The sequence below is a fragment of the Cupressus sempervirens genome, chromosome 1 (assembly GCF_028749045.1).
Source record: "Cupressus sempervirens isolate cs-2001-9-10 chromosome 1, ASM2874904v1, whole genome shotgun sequence".
Classification (NCBI taxonomy): Eukaryota; Viridiplantae; Streptophyta; class Pinopsida; order Cupressales; family Cupressaceae; genus Cupressus; species Cupressus sempervirens.
The window spans coordinates 12,557,316-12,579,269 of record NC_143118.1 but is presented as its reverse complement, the minus strand read 5'-3'; the positions used below and the strand labels follow the sequence as shown (position 1 = coordinate 12,579,269).

The window sequence follows — 21,954 nt, the reverse complement described above, 5'->3', positions numbered from 1 at the left end:
AATAGATCAATGAGTTTAACGATGGAAGATCTTTTAAGAAGGCCCACAGTTTCATCTATGTGAACATCACCATCCATTGTGATTATTGATAAGTTTTTGTGAACTATGTTTTTTTGAACTATTCCTCACAAAACACATAGATCAATGAATTTGACTAGAAGACTACAAAATTCTTTCTCCTTGACAAGTCATAGTTGTTGTGTTACTACCTAGTAACACCAGACTCCCCGCCGCTTTCAGCGTCGTCTCGGGCAAGGGGAAAGCGAAGAAGGCATTAATAAGGGCCCATAATGTGAGGGATTGGTCATTCTATATTATTATTCTCCGGGCTCCATTGCTGTGAGAAGCTGGGGTAAATAGAGTTCGTTAGGGCAATTCCACTGGGAGGCCCGCCCATTGATAAACACAGCCTTGTCCGCAACCTCCTAAAGACAAAATGTTCTTTCTCCCTCACTCACCCACTACCGAAATTAACGATATGAAATTTGGAATTCGATTCCCCCACGCATGAATCAAAGCCCAAAAGAGCCCAGAATACGCTGCTCAGATCTACACTTGTGACTGCATTTCAACACCCAGATTGAGAAAATGTCGAATTCGGTGGATCGGGGTAGATCGATTGAATATTTCCATGGATTGCGATATAAAAGATTTGTTGACTGTGGGAAGAACGGGGGTGGGATTGTAATGCGCATAAGTTTGACTATCTCGTAGTAATTTACTGTTATGCTTTGGGAATCGAAAGGGAATTAGGACCCACAGGGGGACAAGAGTCGCCCCTTAAATTGGGGGCATGGCCTTGGGGAGAATTCAATTCATGGGCAACAAAACAAACAATCCCCTCCTCCTTACTTGATTCGGTCTCCTCTTTACCTTTTTTTCACCAACACAAAACCGTGCCTTGGAATTGCGGAGAGGAGAGGAGAGGAGAGGAGAGGAGATTATAACTAACTGTATCATGTATTGTATTGATGAAGTCAGAGGTGATGCCCGATGAAAAAAATATTGATGTTGTTAGTGAGGAGAATGGCTCTATACGTGGCTGACGATGGCCCTTTGATATATAGTTATAGAAATAAGTCTGCATTTGTGTGGGGCACGGTGAAGTCGGTCATGGCCATACATGGACGACAGTCTAACCAAAAGCTACATACTTGCTGATGCACCCACAACTCTCTCTCTCCTTTTCTTTATAACTCCACTTCCCTTCTCAAACTTCTCCATACTCCCAGCCTCTCCAAACAACATCAACAACCATAAGAATTCCTTCCCTTTCATTGCAAGCTCATCGTCGTCTGGAGATCAGTTTGAGCCTTGCAATGGATTCTGTCCTCCAAGTTTCTTTGATTGTAGTAATAGGCTTGGTGATTGTCCGGGCTGCCGCCCAGTTCTTCATAGCCTATGTTTGGTGGCCTCGACGCATAAGGAGATTCATGGAGAGGCAAGGAGTGAGTGGGCCAAAGCCTTCTTTCCTCGTTGGTAATCTAATGGAGATGAATAAACTTCGTGACAAGGAAACTGCAAACGATATGGGCTGCTTGACCCACGACATTGCTCAAAGGATCTTGCCCCACTATCTCTACAACTCTCAAACCTACGGTGAGATATTGCTCATCAACTTTTTCCTCTAGTCTTCAAACCAAAACTGAGTTGTCATTTGTAGTTTTGGAGTTAAATTCATTCATCATTATGTTGTTTCATGCGTAGCGATTCACAAAAACCTATTTTTCATAAGAATCGATCTATAGAACACTTTGCGCTCCTACTATCTAGATGATGATTGATCTCAAAACTCTTAGCAATCATTATACCAACACAAATCCCTGCCTTGGTTGTCATATTATTTTCTTGTTTTCAACTTAAATTCATTCATCAATGTTGTTTCATGAGTAGTAGTTCACAAGCATCTAACTTTCTTAAGAATGAATCAATAGAAGACTTTGTATTCATCGTATCTAGATGATAGATCAGATAGCCGATCTTGACACTCTTAGCACTCATTACATCTAGATAATGTCTGACACAAACTTCAACATTAAAGAAAATGGTAGACTCTTCTGGGTTTTAGGAAAACTAAGCAGTGGATCAATAGGATTCACAAAACGAGCCTCTTTGGACCACGCGGTATCCTTAGATTAGCTCAACTTCGATAGGTTTTTCCTTAAGAGTTAACCCACTCACAATCTTTCTTCCTAGCTAACAGACTGAATTATGTTTTCTTTGAGGTCCCTTTTGCAGAAATTGAAATGACGGAGGTTTATGGTTATGATTTGCAGGAAAGCAATTCGTAATGTGGTGGGGTGTGGAGCCGAGGTTAGCGGTATCCCAGCCAGAAGTTATAAAGGAAATGTTGTACAGCCATAGCTATGGAAAATCAGAGCTGCAACAGAAGGGAAACAAGGATTTCATTGGGAAGGGACTATTGATGGCCAACGGAGATGAATGGGCTCACCAGCGCAGGGTCGTAGCTCCTGCTTTTAGAATCGAAAAACTCAAGGTGTGTATGAGGGTCTTTCATCGAATTGTTGGAATATCTAGTAATTCGTCTTATTGGCAAACTTTTATGCTTTGTGCTTTCAGTTCCTTGTTTTATTTCTAATAACAATGCAAGTTTTTCATGATTGTACAAAGCTTTAGATATAAAGCTAAAACCTATGTATGAAGAGACAATTGTAATTCATTCATGATCAGTTAGTTAATCTATAGATGTATCTAAAACGTTTACAATTGTAATTCATTCAACTTAAATTATACCAATTAATCTAATCCTTGATCATCTGATATCAAGAAAGTCTTATAACTTCTTACTTTCACTTATGACCGGGAAACACGTTGTTTGATTTTTCAAAAGTAAGAGTCATTATCTCTGTCTAATTATTGACTTTTGCAGGGCCATGTGAATTACATGGTGGAATGCACATCGAGAATGCTGGACGGGTTTGAAGGAATTGTGAGGAGCGGGTCGGCGGAGATTGAAATAGGCGAGCATCTTTGCAAACTGGCCGCTGACATAATTGCCCGCACTGAGTTCGGTAGCAGTTACGAAAAAGGAAAGAAGATTTTTCAACAACTCAATTCATTGCAGAAGCTTTCGTCAAAGTCGGGGAGATATTTATGGCTTCCAGGCAACCGGTATTTCCCCCGACCTTCCCGCCAAGTCAATTTTACCGCATTTCCCATTGCTTTCATGCCCATTTTGTAAAAACGACGTGCAAATATTTTAGGTGTTTTTGTCAATGTGGGGGGTGACCAAACATTTTAATCGGTCGATCAAAGCAAAGCTGCTTGTCCACGCCGCACCAATATATTATTTTCGACCGTACTGAAACTCCTCGAATTAGTGCCGTCTGCCGTTTTCCTTGTCATTATCCCTCCCCGCCCAAGGTATTATTATTATTTATTTATTTTAATGTAAGGTGTGTTTTGGCTACATCTCAGTAGTCTATTTTGGGGGGGGGGGGGGAGTGGTGCAAAATTAGTCTCCCTTAACATGTACACATGTTGGAAGCATGTTTTTGCGCAACATTCAAATTTGGGATGGTTTCGAATTCGATACTATAACCCCACGGTTTCAAATATTGACTAAAACTAAAACTAAAACTTACTAAGGAGAACACTTTAAGTTTTCTGAAGAAAAACCCAAGTGTCCCTTTGATAAGACTTACGTTTTAGTTTAAGTTTTAGATGTTTCCACGACCTCAAACTCGACCACTATAAAGACAAACTGAACTATTATTATTAACAACTAAATGTTGCCTCCCTGCCCTGCCTTCCCTCTGCTCTCTGTTACGTGTGTATATATATATATATAAGCCATGCAGTAGTCAACCTTGAAAATGGCCTACTCTATATAATATTTCGAGCCCATTTAATCCCCTCATAAAAACATCCAATTTGGAATTAATTTAATCTGTCAGAACGGAGCTCTTTCACACGGCAAGGCTTATAAATGATGTCTGATGACAATGAAATTCAAAGCTGCATTTCCAAAGTTTGGGCCTGTGCAATTATTTCCATTAATAACTGCCACCCCAAAACAAATGCAACGAATTTTGCTACAAATGCAAATGACCAGAGTCAAATCAAATTATTATCTTCCCGGGAATATCCCCAATATTACCCTCCTTTCTCCCTCAGCTTTCAATTTGACCGGAGTCCGGACAGACCCATGGCTATCGATCGATTCATCCACGCCAATCCAAATTCCAGACAAAATAAATATATGAGAATTACAAGCAATCGTTAGATTTTTCAACGGAAAACCGACGTGTGTGTTTTGTTTTTGACAGATTCCTCCCCACAAGTTTCAACCGTGAGATCAAGAAGAGAAAGCAGCAAGTAGAGAGCGCTCTCATGGAGATTATCAGGGCACGAAGAGACTCTGTCCACGTCGGACGATCCACGTCATACGGCAACGATCTTCTCGGATTGATTCTCTCCAGTAACGATGGCGAAGGCGTGAGCTTGACCAATCAGCAGCTGATGGACGAGTGCAAAACGTTTTTCTTCACCGGTCAAGAGACCACCTCCCTTCTGATGACGTGGACGATTATGCTCCTCGCCTCCAGTCCCAGCTGGCAAGAAAAAGCCCGCGCCGAGATCGTACAAGTCTGCCAAGATTCCCCGCCCTCTTTCGCCGACCTCCCCAAGCTCAAAATCGTAAGTTCAACAAATACCCACTTTACTAATTAGTTTCTTTGATTATTTCCTTGTTGGGTCATAATTTGATCAATATTTGAATCATAAAATCAATAAGCTATTCTAATCTTTTGAGTCAATCGAACAATTATACATTTATACAAGTCTATAGATATATTTTATAACGATGTAATTGACCATTTGATCAAGAAGTTCTTCTAATCTCTTGAATCAATAGAATAAGTGTGAGTTTGTCTTTGGTTGTATCTAAGACTTCTATACAATGATACAATTGATCTCATTTCATCAAGATGCTCTTATAACCTCTTGAATCAATGGAACAGTTATAAGTTTCTCAAAGTATTTAGATGTATTGAGACCTATATATAATGACCCAATTTATCATTTGACCAAAAAGCTCTTGCAATCTTTTGAATCAGTAGTACAATTGTAAGTTTGTATAAGTCTTGAAATGTATTTAAGACCTCTAATCATCTGATCAAGAAAGTCTTGTAATCTCTCAATTCAATAGAACAATCAAAGTTTCTAGAAGTCTTTGGATCTATCTAAGACCTTTATATTATGACCCAATTGATCTCTTGATCAAGAAGTTGTTTGGATCTTTTGAATCATCGAAACAATTGTAAGCTTTCATAAATCTTCAACTGTGTCTAAGATGTCTATATTGTGACACAATTAATCATTTATCAAGAAGCTCTTGTAATCTCTTAAATCATGATGTCATTAATCATTCAATCAAGAAGCTACTATGATCTCTTGAATCATTGGATCTATAGAATAGAAGTCTTTGAATGTATCTAAGATCATTATATAATGACCCAATTATAACTCATTTGCTATTAATTTATATGATGTTAGATCATTTTGAAAAAAGATTGAATCAATAGAACAATTTATCAATATCTCGAGATTTACTGAATGAATTGAATTGCTATGCAGTTGGGAATGATACTGAACGAGTCCCTCAGACTCTACACCCCGGCATCGATTCTACCAAGGCAGGCATTCGAGGACGTGAAGTTGGGAGAACTGGAGCTGCCCAAGGGGATGTCAGTATGGATCCCAGTGTTGGCCATCCACCATAGCAAAGAATTGTGGGGAGAAGATGCAAACGAATTCAATCCACAGCGTTTTGCAGAGGGCGTGCACAAGGCATGTAAACACCAGATGGGGTTCCTGCCCTTTTCCACTGGACCAAGAATATGCGTTGGACAGAGTTTTGCCATCATGGAGGCCAAAGTTGTGCTGGCCATGATTCTTTCACGCTTCCGGTTCACTCTCTCTCCCAATTACAGGCACGCACCTGTCTGCTTGCTCACCCTCCAGCCCAAACACGGGGTCCAGATCATCCTCCAACATTTGTAAACTATTACATTGATATACAACTTATAATCTCAATCACTACAGTGAATATCGCCTCCAAACGCTTATCTGTTACTGCTACAGTCGACGGCTGAGAAGCGGCCATGTAAACTTTTGTTATTAGTATTGGTGCAAAGGAAAAAAACCACGAGGATAATACATTACTTACCAGTTAAGAAGGTATCGAACATGAGTATTTTCTAGGGTCTTATCGCATTTCAAATGTTCTTTTGGCCCACTTTTTGCCGATAGAACGGGTCAATTGTGAATTATTTGAGTTTTGTAATAATATAATCATTAATCAAGCTTTGTTACATGGCTTATTCGGTGAGGGTCTTTATTCGAATCCGGAGCTCTTTTTCTAAACCAATCAAAAGCATATATATGGTTGTGGACAAAGCAATGTACTATAGCCCCCATCATTCTATTTTTAACATTTCGTAGTGTTCAAATAAACTTTTGAGAAAAGTGTGCGAGGTACAAATCTTATTAATTAAAAATCTATTAAATATAATTTTACTAATTTAAAATTTCGTGAATATAATCTTGTTAATTGATGATTCTATGTGCTACTAGTTTATTATTCATTTTTTATTCTTTTTAAATATAATCTTTTTAAAAGAGCTTTGATAATGAGTTCTAATTAAAAACGTTTCTTACTCTTTCCAGAGTTAATTTAACATCAAATCAAAAGACTAAAAATTCAAGGTTCAAGTATTAAAAATAATAATAATTAGCTATAAGTTAACTCAAAAGTCACCGAGGATAGATACAAGCATACAAATCTACAAGCTACTAGAAACCCCAACAAAAAAACAAATTAAACCTAATATAACAAGATATTGTTTATTAGAATTGGAAAGTGGGATACTTGAGAGAGTGAGAGGAATTTTTTTACTTACTCCATTAGGAAAAAATTCCAACTTTCCTTATAATTAGAAATAACTTGACAATGATTGATCTTGTCATATAGTTTATTTCTTTCATAGTAATTGTTATTTTCGTACAAATCAAAATATTGAACAAGCACTTACAAGCAACTAACAACATATATGGACCTTGAATTTGGCTTCAAATTAAATATGGTTCACATATGTCGGAGAAGACACATACCAAACTCAATGCGGGTACAATTAGAGAACACAATAGGGAAGCCCAATGTGACATATTTGAAATGACCGTCGTTGGAGATTAACTCAAACTTCTGTAAACATGTGGAGAAAATAACTTAACATGTGTAACTACTTTCTCAACATATGAACAGTTGAAGCATAGCATAACTATCAAGTGGAGTTGATCTGAATTTAAGAAGTGGGCTGCAAACACAATATCTGGTGAATCAAATACCTGCGATACCAATGTTCAAATTCTGGAAAATCTTGCAAAACTCAAAAGAGTTGTATGCAAACCAAAAGCCATCTTATTAATCAAAATTGAAAGAATATATATAGTGATGGAATATCAACAGTCATCATAGCCATGAATTCGAAATGTTTATGTGGCTATAATAAAAACAACAAAATTAAACTAAAACTATTCAAAACTAGGGGTTTAATTACCCCAACTTGTTGAGGTCATAACTTTTGACCTAGAGCTCGGATTTTGAAACCACTTACACTATTGGAAAGAAGAACTAAAAATCTAATTTAGTCCCTAAAATAGTGAGCCTATGGCTATCCAATTTTGGGGACCGATAAAAGTTTCAACTTGAAATTTTGAGTAGAAGACCTTCAAAAAGGCAAAATAAAAACACATAGAAAAACTTTTTTTAAATATGAAAAAATACTTTCAAACATTTGATCTTCTATATGATCTGGATCAGGAGTACATCATCATGCCCATGGATCTTATGATATAGACCATGATAACATTAAATCAAAACATACATATAATATGTATATCATTAAACTAAAGAAAATGGTAAACTATGTATTTAAGCATCACACATGCATCTCAAAAAAAAACATGTGAAAATATATCAAGGTTTTACAAAGAAGTTGCAAAATGCAAATAACACTGAAAATTTGACATCTTGACGAACCCCATCTTAAAACATGTTGGTAGTACAATCATACCATACAATGCATCCTAGATAACAATTTTTTATAAAATAATGTCTAGATCAACCCATTACATGTCTCTAGCCATCCCTCAAGAAGGGTGAAATTATTGTAACCAAGATTCAAAAACTTACAATATCCCAAAACCAATATCAAACATTTGAAAGATACTATAAGTATATGAAAAGTCATAAAATAGTTTTCAAGTATCAAATACAAATAATCATAAAATAGTTTTCATGTATCAAATACAAATAAAAATTGCTCACATCAAAATGGAGCATCCTCCTTTAGGGGTGAACAAGATTTTTTAAAAATTAGTCACAAAATTCACGAACTCCTCTAAACACTTACTTTAGGAAATTAAATAAATATTAATCCACACAAACCTTTAACATGGATTTTACACTTATTATAATCACATTCCATCTTTTTCAACATCCTTATCCTCGAAGTCAATCATGGAAGTTGGGATATTCTTTCTCCCTAAAATTTTATGTGTGTACCAAAATAGGTAAGTCATGGGGGATGTTATGCATCCCAAATCAAAGGTCAATGAACTTTGGAGGATTAATGGGATGATGACAGATCACTCATTATGTCTCTCAACTCTCAATTTTTTCAACAACCTAAATGTTAATAAAAAGGATTTAAAATTAAATCATAAATTAAATAATAGCCAATAGAGGTTCTAAAATATGTCTAACCCTTAGATACATAAACAATTTAGAAAAATGAGCTTAAGCCACTTAAAATATGAATGGAAACCAACAAGAATTTCAAAACAAAGAAAATAGGAAACTAAAATAACTCAATTCCAAAGTTTAAGGGATCAAAATTTAGAATTTTTCCTAATGAAAGTGATTCAATGGGATAAATTCCAATGTATTTCATTTCTCTCACATTTAAATTGAACTCCTACATGGTATACACCATAGTACTATATCTAAAATTATTAGTATATTAGGAAATTGAAATATCACTTTATTCACCAATCTTACTAGAATCAATTTCAAATATTAATTGACAAAAATTTCTAAATTTATTTTAACAGTTCAAATTGAACCTTCAGGCAATAGAACCATACTATTTGAATTTGATTTTATACTCAATCTATGTAATTTATCAAGATCATAATCTTATAACTAGGAATATAATTCAATGTATATACCTCATGTAGACTATACCTACTTGGAGTTCATCCTCTAGTTCATTGATGTTGTTTCCACTTGTACTAGCGCATGACTAGATATTAGTGTCATTTGAACTATTTTAAATATTTCATGAAGCTCTTACTCTACATAGAGTTGTTTCCTCATCTAGAGCCAAAGAAAATACATTAATGAGATGCATGTGGTCCCAATTAGTTTCATCACATTTTTGTATCTTTTGTTCAACTAAGTTACTTATTAAGTGAATTCATTTGCTACTTTCCAATCATCTAATATTACATCTAATTCTTAATCAATCTAAATTTGATGTGGCACAACATATAATTGTACAATACCCAATTTAAATAAATTGTTTACATGAGAGAAATACAATTTTCTTAACAATAGTATAATTTTTTTAATATAAAAATTACAATAATGAAAAATCATCCATACAACCTACCGACGTAATATATGATACAACAAACCCAAGGAAGACTAAACAACTCATTTATATTAAGTACACACTTAACAAAAGTTACATACTTTAATCATATGTAAGGACAGTCCTTACATAACCAATTTCTCTATCTTACCCCACCATAAATTACTTTTAGCTAATGTCCTTATCTCCCCCTAGCATAAGCTCACCTCAACATAAACTATATTTTAATCAATGTGTCTATCTGACCCCAACATAAATTGACTTTAACCAATGTGGCTCTATCTTACCCCAACATAGATTTCTTATGACCAATGTCTCCATCTCACCCCAACATAAGTTTTCTTTAACTAATATCCTTGCCCCACCTCAACATTAACTATATTTTACCAACCTGTGCAACTTAAATTGTCTTTTACCAATGTCCTAATCTTCTTCCAACATAAATTACCTCTAACCAATATCCTTAGCTTACCTATTTTTAACCAATGTCTCTACCTCACCCTAACATATCTTTAATTAATAAACCTCTCTCCCTCAATATATATAGTCTCTAGGCAATATCCCTTTTCTTCCTTTGTGTATATCAAAATGCTTCCAAAAATATCATCAGTCTCTCTAATTGAGTAGTAAAATTTCACAACATATAGTTTTCAATGTCCCATGTTTTCAAGAGCAAACATTTGAACACAAGATATGAAATTATCTCTCCCAAAATAGATCATTCTGTATTGATCTTCCTATAAGCAAACATTTTAACATAAGATAAGAAAAAATTATTTCTCCCAACCAAGCCCCCTCCTCTATTGATGTTCTGGAGAGGAAACATTTGAACAGAAGATATGAAATTTCTCTCTCTTCCAACTAAACTTCCATTTACTTGTCTTCTAGAAACAAACATTTGAACACAACATATCACAATTATATCACATTTCCAATTAACCACTACTTAACTTGTCTTTCAAAAGCAAACATTTGAACAGAAGATATGAAAATTCTATTACACTCCCAACTAGGCGTCTTCCTTGCTAGCTATATCTGGAGCACAAGATTCCCATTCCCATAACAAGAGAGCGAGAATGAAGATGAATGTTCCTTCCCACAAAGACAAACCCTAATTTTCATATTGAGAACGAGGCGAGTGATTATTTCAACGCCTCCTCGTTAACCAAGGTCAAGACTCTAAGAGGTAGCAATTTGTCCACGCCTTGTAATTGCACGTGTGCGGTAAACGAAAGCTACCTGAATTATTTATATTAACTTTGGTTAGGTGTGGAATTTTGTAAGAGGATCAACTTTTAGGTGAGGAGAGCGACAAATGTAAAGCAAAAGGCATCCATCTCCAATGAGAGATTAAGGCATTATTATAGTGCAGGAATCCCAAGCAATAAACAACTCCTTGCATTTCACACTGTCGCTGTCTACAAAGAGAGATGTGTAACAAAATAATTCAACGGATAGTGAAACATTAAATCAGTCTCCAGGAATGAAGGTGGTCAAAACAGTTGGGCATAGTCTTATCTGCCAACTTTTAGTGTTTAAATATTGAGTGCTGACTAATAATCAAAGTTTATTCCAGGGGGTTTTATCCATCCAACTTGTCATGGAAAAGTTTAATCACATTACAATATATTAATGGGCAGGGGCATCAATAATTTTGCTCATCCTTGATGCATGGGATAAGATATTAAGCCTAAAATTGTGGTTATAATATAAAATAAGGTATGAGAATATATGTTAGGCGCCAGAGAGTAATAAGTTAAGAAAGGAGGTCATCAATTCAAACGGGTCGACATGTAGAGGAGGAAAACCTTAAACTATGCTTCCATCGAAATCATAGATATTTGTTATTGTGTCTTATGCTGATGATGACATCCTGTCTTACGCTTCTAAGCGTATACAAAACCAGGTATCATAGAAGACTTCAAACTAAGGAATATACGATGTGTAAGGCTTCAATTTGTTAGTATATACCAATGTATGCATCAATTGAGGAGTTTGATTTTGACATGCGTTGAAAAGAGATAGAATATTGTTTTATATTAAATAAAAGAAATGTAAAATTTAAACGTTGGATAAAAAAAAATTGATTCAGTAGATCACAAAAAAAACATTATTAAATTATCAAGAATTGAATTAACTAACTGATAATGGATGAATTCAATTGCATCTTATATACATCCAAAGATTTCTACATACTAATCATTCAAAATTTGTATTCTTAGAAATAAAGGCAAAAAAAAAAACTGTAAACATAAAATTATGCAAGTGGGAGGAATTATTAAATATGCCAACATACTTCATATCTCTACAATAAAATTGGCTATGTTAATGTCATATTTCTTCTTATTTTAAAAAAAAGGTTAAACTATATAGAGATGTTTTAGTTGTAGGGGTTTTCAATTTGGTTTGACCCACATGTATCTACTTATATAGTAGAATGATTAAGCATATGCCATATTACTTCTTTTTAAATAAAAGTCAACATATATTTTGTTTTATGTATTAGAGATATCTTTTTTCTATAGTTATCTTTCTTATAAATGATATATAACAAGTGATGCTAGTGTTTTGGAAGAAAAGGGAAATGACCCCCTTATAGTATATATATCAATGTATTAATTGTGGGGGTTTTTCATTTGGTTTGGTTCACATGTCTCCATCAGTATGATGGATTGACTATGTTTAAGCCATATTGCTTTTTGCTCAAATTAAAGTTTAGATTGAAGTATATACTAATATACATTAGTTGTGGGATTTTTAATTTTTGTTTGACTCGTCTTTATCTATTGTTAAAATAGATTGATCAAATCTTATTTCATATTGCTTCTTTACCATGTTGGAATTCTAATGGGAAAGTGAGATGCTGAGGATTGCAGAGGGGGAGGAGAGGAGGGCAACGTGAATCAAGATCTCCAAAACTTTTACCACTTCACACATTAACCACACTAAACATAATTCACCATACACCTCATTAACCTTAACCTTTTGTGAAATAAATTATGTAGTGTCATGTAATTACAAATCTAACATCTACTAACATGAACAATACATATAAACAAGTAATCAAAACATGACACAAGATTTGGTAACATGGAAACTGTTAGCACATATAGTCCACCAATATAACTAAGGGGAGGGGTGTGAATCAGTTATACAAAGTTATTATCACAATTATTAACTTTAAACAAACTTACCATATGAGTAACATAATCAGAAACCACAACAAGATACTCATACATAGTAACATTAGATATATTAACTAGGGAAACCCTTGATCAAAGGTAAACCCCCAATGGGGATGGTACCCACAAGATGATGTACTAATATAAATATTCCTTGTTAGAGGATGGACCTTGTTAAGAGTCTATAACAACATTTAGTACATATCAATCCCTATTAGGAGACTTTGAATCCTTGTTAGGAGTTGTGGCAGACAGTTGGACTCGCTGCCCAAATAGCTTCAAGGTTAAGACCAATGAACCTACTGTCCAAATGATCTCTATATTATTCCTTGCAGAATAATAGAAATGAATAGTACTTCCTTCCTTTTTCCTATCAACCAGACCTCTACTTCTTATGATTTTGTAACCAGATCATAAAGCTCACATCCAATAATCCCTTGGATCCCTTACTTGCATTCAGTAATTTACACTCTACTCCTTTTTGCACTTTGCACTTCATACAACAAAGACAACACATTACAAGCAAGGAAAACATATTTTCTTTATACCTTATCTTCAAAATAATTCATTGAGTTGACCTTGAGGCTTTCTTAATTAATTATAATAAGATAATTAATTAATTACAATTATAATAGCATTGTCGGCTCAGAGTCTATACAAAACTTCACATGTGTGATACTAGGTCTTGCGCATCCACTGACATCACCATCTGATTATCCTCTCATACTGTCTAACTATACATCTTCTCATTACACCTCAGATGAAAGATATACTACAAATATCAAAAATTGCTTTCCAAGCACTCTATCTCTGAACTACTCTAAGTAAATCAAGTACAAATTTTCATACATCATTGACTTACATGCTACACATTGAACCACATCATCAAGACACTATACTAAACATTTCCATGACCACACATCACCAAAAAAGAAAAGCCTTGTCTGTAGAACTAAGATCGCTCTCTGCTACTTTGTCAGTCTTCATAGACTTACTACTATGTTGACATTAATGAAAAACATAGTCATGAATGCAACATGTCAATACTCTCCAATGATTAGGATACTCCCTCAATGTAGTATCATTAGCATTCATGCTAACAATCTCCCCATTTAGCATTGATGGCAACATAGATGAAAAATATCTAAGTTCCACAAATAACAAGACAATGCTCTATTTTTGCTACTGCTATACTCATCTTGTCAAATCCTCTGGAACACTACTATTTTCTTCTTCTTCTTTAGGATTAGCAATAGTTGTTCATAGTGAACAACTCACAATACATATCTACCCCATAGAGACATGGGTAAGTGCACTAATTTGTGGTGTCAAAAGGGGGGTATAAGTGGCCACTTCTTTTCTAAAATCAACAATTTATGAACTTTGACAAGAATTTGAAAATAGTTACGCTCAAAATTTTAAGATATGAAGAAACAAAAGTAGTAGTCCTTTGAATCTAGTTTCTAAACTACTATTTTTTTTTAAATGGTTTAGTTTTATGTCCTCAAAAAAGGGGACCACAAAAAGTGGTACTATTTTTTTCAGAAAAAACATATGTAACATAGTGCAAAGTGTGACCCCCCTAAAAAAAAAAAAAATTTAATTCTTTAATCACTTTGGTCAAAAGTTACTTAACATCGTATAATTTATCCCAGATTTTTCGGGTCATTTTATAATGTGTATTTTTTTAATGAATTTTGTAATTGGACACATCCCAAAAATGTGAAATATCTGTGTGCTCCCCCTAGAAATGATTGAAAATTAATTTAAAATCAAAACCTTTTTTTTTAAGTGTGTAGAATGGAGTCTAATTTCTAAAAAACTAAGTTGCAGAAAAATTTGATGAATGAGATAAAATCTACACCCCATTTAGTACATGTTGATTTTTGATAGAATTTGGACATACATTCGAAATAAATTATAGTTGAAAGGCTTGAAATAGTTCGAATTCAAAATAAATTATATGGTTATATAGCTAACACAAAGACCTACAATATAATGTAACCTAATTTTATCAATGCTCGACCATGAGGGAAGTTGAAGGAGAGTGTGAATAAGAAAAATCAATCATTTTTTGTATGCTTGCTACAAAACACATCTCAGATTTGTTTAGAGACTCCAAACCTTTGCATTGGATCCCTAAGACAAATCAAATCCTTAGGCTTGGTAGAATCCAAATCTTTAAATAGCACGTGTGCCAAATTTTAAGCATTTTTTATTTTAGGCTTAAATAGAATGCACACACTATAGTTTGTACGCACTTTGTAAGCCTGAAATTCAACATAGAGGGAAGGAGAGAGGGAGAGAGGTTAGAGAGTGAGAGAGAGTAGGAGATGGGAGAGGGTGTGTGTGTGTGTGTGTGTGTGTGTGTGTGTGTGTGTGTGTGTGTGTGTGAGAGAGAGAGAGAGAGAGAGAGAGAGAGAGATGTGTCTGTGAGAGAGAGAAATATATAGTAAAAGAGAGGAGTGGGAGATAGATTTAGCTAGAGAAATATGGAGATGAAGATCAAGATAAATACATGCATATATATATATATATATATATATATATATATATATATATAAAGAGAGGGAGAGACAAAATTAGAGAGAGTAGGGGATGGTAGAGGGTGGGATAGAGAGAGAGAGAGAGAGAGAGAGAGAGAGAGAGAGAGAGGAGGGAATGGGAGAGGGTGAGAGAGAGATGTGTGTGTGTGTGTGTGTGTGTGTGTGTGTGTGTGTGTGTGTGTGTGTGTGTGAAATATATAGTAAAAGAGAGGAGTGGGACATAGATTTAGCTAGAGAAATATGGAGATGAAGATCAAGATATATACATGAAAATATATATATAGAGAGAGAGAGAGATAGAGAGGGAGAGAGAGGGAGAGATAGAGATAGAGAGAGTAAGGGATGGGAGAGAGAGGGAGGGAGAGGGAGAGGGGGAGGGAGGAAGAGAGAGAGAGAGAGAGAGAGAGAGAGAGAGAGAGAGAGAGAGATGTGTGTATGAGAAATATATAGTAAAAGAGAGGAGTGGGAGATAGATTTAGCTAGATAAATATGGATGTAAAGGTCAAGATAGATAGATAAAAATAGATAGAGAGAGAGAGAGAGAGAGAGAGAGAGAGGAAGAGATAGAGATAGAGAGAGTAGGGGATGGGAGAGGGAGGGATAGAGAAAGATAGAGGGAGAAATAGAGAGAGAGAAAGAGAGAGAGAGAGAGAGAGAGAGAGAGAGAGAGAGAGAGAGAGAGAAGGGGTTGGGAGAGGGTGGGATAGCAGAATGAGATAGATGTGAGAAATATATAGTAAAAAGAAAGGAATGAGAGATAGATTTAGCTAGAGAAATATGGAGATGAAGATCAAGATAGATACATGAATATATATATATATATAGAGAGAGAGAGAGAGAGAGAGTAGGGGATGGGAGAGGGTGGGATAGAGAGAGACAGAGGGAGAAATGGAGAGAGAGAGAGAGTAGGGGATGGGAAAGGGTGGGATAGAGAGAGGTGAGGGGAGAAATGGAGAGAGGGAGTAGGGGATGGCAGAGGGTGGAATAGGGGGAGAGAGAGTAGGGGATGGGAGAGTAGGGGTTGAGAGAGAGAGAGAGAGTAGGGGATGCGAGAGAGTGGGATAGGGGAGAGAGAGAGAGAGAGTAGGGGATGGGAGAGTGAGGTAGAGAGAGAGTAGGGAGTGGTAGAGGGAGAGAGAGAGTGGGAGAGAAGGAGGGAGGGAGTGGGAGAGAGGGGGGGGGGAGAGAGAGAGAGAGAGAGAGAGAGAGAGAGAGAGAAGGGGATAGGAGAGGGTGGGATAGGGGATAGAGAGAGATAAGGTGGGAGGGAGGGGGGAGAGAGAGACAAAGAGGAGGGTGGGATGGAGGGAGAGGGAGAGAGAGAGAGAGAGAGAGAGTAGGGGATGAGAGATGTTGTGATAGGGGAGAGAGAGAGGGAGTGGGGCATGGGATTCCAAGATGTCTCCATAGTGTCTCCAATGTGACTTCCAAACATGTATAAGGATCCACATGATGTGCACATGTGACTGCATTGTAAAGAAGGCTCCTCCTCAACTAATGGACTCACACAATGAACGAGGGTCTATGTTAGAGCATTGATAGTCCCTAGAGTACCAATCTTTATATGTTCCTTCACAGTTGAACAAATAATGACATGCTCACCCTATGGCTTGACAACAGGTGCCCTAACTGCATTAGGGTCATGATGTGCCCCTGACCTCTCAAATGATGACCCCCCACCTCTACACTTAGAATCTAACATGTCAAAATAATTGGGGATCTCCCCATGGACAAATTTACAATACAAATTCTTTAAGAAATACATTGGAACCTCATGATTATTGCAGGGAGGGGCATCAAAAACCATCCACTTGTTAGAAATATAAGAGGAGTAACTGAGAGGGGAGGAGTGAATTAGTTACCACTAAAATAAATCCTAGATCCCTTATATGTCTATACAAATCAAAATATAAACTCTGATTAAACTAAATTATGGTGTTACTTGACAAACATTGTAATAACTTGGTAACTTCTTAGCATGAAAATCTTAAGATATTATCTATGATTAATGTTACTTAACTTAGTTGCATACACATAAAATAAATAGCATGAATACAATTGATACCAAGATTTAATGTGGAACCCTAATTTGGGAAAAACCACCAATTACAACTATTTGTTCATTTTCACTCTTCTAAAGTGAGCCCTGTTAGGAGCCAACACCATTAAAAGTTACAAAACACATTGTTAGGTGTGACCCTATTAGAGTATTCGATCACCCTATTAGGAGTGGCCTTGTTAAAGGTCTTTAGACACTTCAATCTAGAAATGCCACCTTGTTAGAGGTTTTACAAATAATTGTTAAGCCAACTCTATTAAGAGATTTAGATCACTGCTATAATGATTAGAAAGTAACAATGAGATGACTTGATTACTGATGCAACTAAATTCCTGATTATAGATCTTAATTATGGCTTGTATACTTGATCCTTCCTAATTGAATGTATCTTCGCATCTTAACAAGGATATTCTGCTTATCTTCTAATTTGCTTCCTCTAAGCGTCTTGAAGTCTTCTATTTTTTGTTCCACATATTCAATCCTCAACTTGACCTTATATTTATATCTTACATATTGACAAGTCAACTTGAATACAATTTAGAATACTTAATATTCATCTCCTCAGTTGGCTAGAACCAACAAACAAATCAATTGAACTTAATATTCCAAAAGAAGAAAATCCTTTGATAGCCAACCCTGTTCGGTAGACACTAACTCAAAATAATTTTCCTATGTTAACTAAGTAAAATCGGTTAACATTACATATTCACAAAGTTCCTTTGGTAACCGAGTGAGCTCGGTTAACATTGGTTCCATCCAACATTTCCTTCATTAACCAAGTGATCTCAGTTAACACTCAACTTATGCAAACTTTCTTTTGACAACCAAGTGAACTTGGTGGAAACTGTCTGATGAACTTGGCAAACTCTGAAATGCTCAAAAAACATAGGAAACTATCTTTAATGCTTGAGTGAGCTCAACATACACTAACTAGCAATGATATGACATTTTGTGTAACATCAAAGACTATACACAATTAACCAATTATTTTCAACAATCTCCCTCTTTGACATTGATGGAAACACAACGTGTCACAATACAATGAAATTTCTAGAGCAAGAATAAAGTAAGGAACATATCCTTTTTTCATTTTGTTTCTCATCCATGAGAACTCCCTTTATTAGTGTGAACTCTCTCTGCCTTTAGTTTCTCCCTCTGTCAACAAAACTTTGTCTTCAACATCTTCTTTTGTTAGCAAACTTTCCTTCTTCAATATTAGACCAAGTTCTTCCTCTTTGACATCTCTAGAAGTAATAAAATTTATGTGAATATGTACTCTCCCTCTTTAGAAAATTTCTATTTATATGATAGTAAACTCTCCCTCTTTGGCATCTTATGCCAAAGACAATATTTAGAGAATATCAATGTACCTCATGTACTAATTCATTTGCAATGTGCCTTTGTCAATATTGCATCAACCATCTAATCTTCAACATGCTCTAGTTGATCATCACTAAACTTCATTTAGTGAGCTTCAGATAGGGAAATTACCCCTAAATTCCTCTTAGATACAAAAAATGCATCCTTAGGTAATGGCTTAGTGAATATGTTTGCAATTTTTTCTTTAGTATTCACATATTCCAATCTTACCTCTTTATCTTGTATCAATTCTCTCACAATGTAATTGGTTTTGGTATGCATCACAAGATTCTTTGATATATTAATTGCATTTGTGTTATCATAGAATATAACCACTAGATCCTTGATTTCTATCTTCATATATGTCAACATTTGCTTGAACCAAACAATATTTGAACAATTAACTATTGCTGCAACATATTATGACTTTTTTGTGGATTGAGAAATACAATTTTTCTTCTTTCTTGTCCAAGGTACTAGTCTTTTACCAAGAAAGAATGCTCCACCACTAGTGCTCTTTCTATCATCAACACTTCCTGCCTAATTAGCATCTATAAATGATTTCAAATCCAAATTGCTTCTTTTTTGTACCATAATCCATATTCTTCATTACCTTTCAGATACCTCATGATTCTCTTGATTGTCATCATGTGATTTTTTTGGGATTTGTTGAGAATCTTGACACCATACTAACTGCTAATGCAATATTAGACCTTGTGTGCACTACATATTGTGAATTTCCAATCATTGATCAGTATGTGGTCTGATCTACCTCTTTGGAATCATCATTTTTGAAAGGCTTATGTCCAATGGACATAGGTGTTCCAATTGGTCTTGAATCTTCCATTCCAAACTTCTTTAGTATCTCCTTGATATATTTGGATTGAGTAATGTATATACCATCTTTCTTTTGGTGAATTTTTAATCCAACAAAGAATTTTATCTTTCCAAACATGGACATCTCAAATTCTTTATTCATTTCTTCTAAAAATTCCTTGCATAAGTCATCATTTCCTATATATAAAGTGTCATCCACAAAGATTTATGCCAATACAATCTTCTTGTCTAGTCCTTCTTTGATATACAGACTGTTATTATCATTTTTTCTTTGAAAGCTAGTCTTTATCAAGTAATTAAGAAGTCTTTCATACCAAACTCCGAAAGCTTTCTTGAGACCATATAATACTTTATGTAATTTACAGACCATATCCTTTTTGCTAGGATCCACAAAACCTTCAAGTTTTTCTATGTAGACTTCCTCTTCAAGAATTCCATTCAAGAACGTATATTTTACATCCATTTGATAAACTTTATATCCTTTATGTTCTGCATATGTTAGTAAACTTCTAACACCTTCTAATCTTGCAACAGGAGAAAAAGTTTCACCATAACCAATACCTTTTTCTTGAGAATAACCTTTACACACTAACGTTGCTTCATTTCTAGAAACTTCTCCATCTTCATTTAGCTTATTTCTAAAAACCCATTTTGTGGCAATTACATTTTTATCCTTGGGTCTAGGAACAAGAGTCCAAGTCTTATTCCTCTGTATCTATTCAATTTTTTCATTCATATCTTCAATCTAACTTTCATTATTCAAAGCATCCTTAACATTTCTAAGTTCAAATCAACAAGTAAACATGTACCTTTCAATTTTTTTATTTTCATTGTTCCATCTGATTTGTCTCCAATGATCTAATCAGGTGCATGGTGCCTTCTGACATATCTTGCTAACACATTTACTTTGGAAGTTGGAATTTGTTCCACTAACCTCTTTGTGATCTTCTATATCAAGCTCAGGTCCCACTATCTATGACTCAAGTCCACCAAACTTGATTTTCTCTAGCAATAGCTCATTAGCTTTTGACTATGACTTAGGCAGTTTAGACTATGACTCAAGTTGCACTAGTTTCAACTTGGTAGCTTTTGGAGATTTTGGGGACTTGGGAGGTGAGGCCTCCTGACTTCCAAATAGATTTGGCAATGTATCAAGCTCATAGTAAACAAACCTTTTGCAATCCTTAGGTTCTTTGTTGCTTTCCTCTTCACTCTTTTTAGAAAACTCATTAATTCTCACTTGTGCACTTTCTATGATTTTATGAGTGGATAAATTCAAACATTTGTCTGTTTTACTTTTGTAGGAGTATCCTAGGAATATGCCTTCATCACCTTTGACATCAAATTTACCTTCTTAGATTCCTTCAAAATATAACATTTTCTACCAAATACTTTCAAGTATCTTACATTAGGTTTGTATCCATAACATAGTTCATAAGGAGTTTGATTTGAGTTTTTCTTCAACTATACTTTGTTCAAGTTATGCATTATGGTACTGAATGCTTCCTTCCAATATTTGATTGCAACATTCTTTTCTATCATCAAGGTTTTTGCACAAGCCATGATGGATTTGTTCCTTCTTTCAGCTATACCATTCTGCTATGGTGTACCAGGGGCTGATAGTTGTCTCTTAATTCCTCTTTTAATGCAAAATTCATTGAACCCATTTGAAATTAATTCACCACCTCTATCTAATCTCAAACATTTTAGCTTCTTTCTAGATTATTTCTCTACTCTTGCTAGATACCACTTAAATTTTTTAAATGCTTCAAACTTTTCTTTTAGATACATTATAGTCATAAGTCTCAATTCCAATAGGTCCACATAAGTCTATATGAACTATCTCCAATACTTCTTTAGAATGATAGTCCTTGCTTCTAAAACTTGTCTTTCTCATCTTACCAATTTAATAATTTTTGCATAGGCCCATATCAAGTTTCCTGTGACTAGGAATACCTCTTACTCTTTTCTTCTTGCTTATCTAGATTAGATTATCAAATTTCACATGACATAATATTTTGTTTCATAACCAACTTTCTTCTACTTGAGCAATAAAACATGAACTTTCACTAAGATCTAGGTAGAATAGGTTACCTTTTGTTTGTTTGCCAAAACCAATCAAATTTTCTTTTCCATTCAATAGCTTGGCCTTCCCATTCATGAATTCTATCTCGAATCCAATGTTATTCAACTATGCCATACTCGGTAGATTATGCTTCAATCCTTCAACCCAATAGGCATTATCACATCTAAGTTCATTGGTTAGTGAGATACAACCTTGTCCCTTTATGCAA

At 35.1% G+C, this 21,954-nt stretch overlaps 1 protein-coding gene across 1 annotated transcript; it reads left to right on the top strand.

Moving 5' to 3' along the window:
- Window positions 1-756: 756 nt before the first annotated feature.
- On the top strand, window positions 757-6,335 carry LOC149575916 (cytokinin hydroxylase-like). The gene is made up of 5 exons (XM_089815964.1): window positions 757-1,599; window positions 2,277-2,497; window positions 2,891-3,132; window positions 4,290-4,659; window positions 5,599-6,335. The coding sequence occupies exons 1-5, from the start codon at window positions 1,320-1,322 to the stop codon at window positions 6,022-6,024; spliced, it is 1,539 nt and encodes a 512-aa protein (XP_089672090.1). The 5' UTR covers window positions 757-1,319; the 3' UTR covers window positions 6,025-6,335.
- Window positions 6,336-21,954: the final 15,619 nt, after the last annotated feature.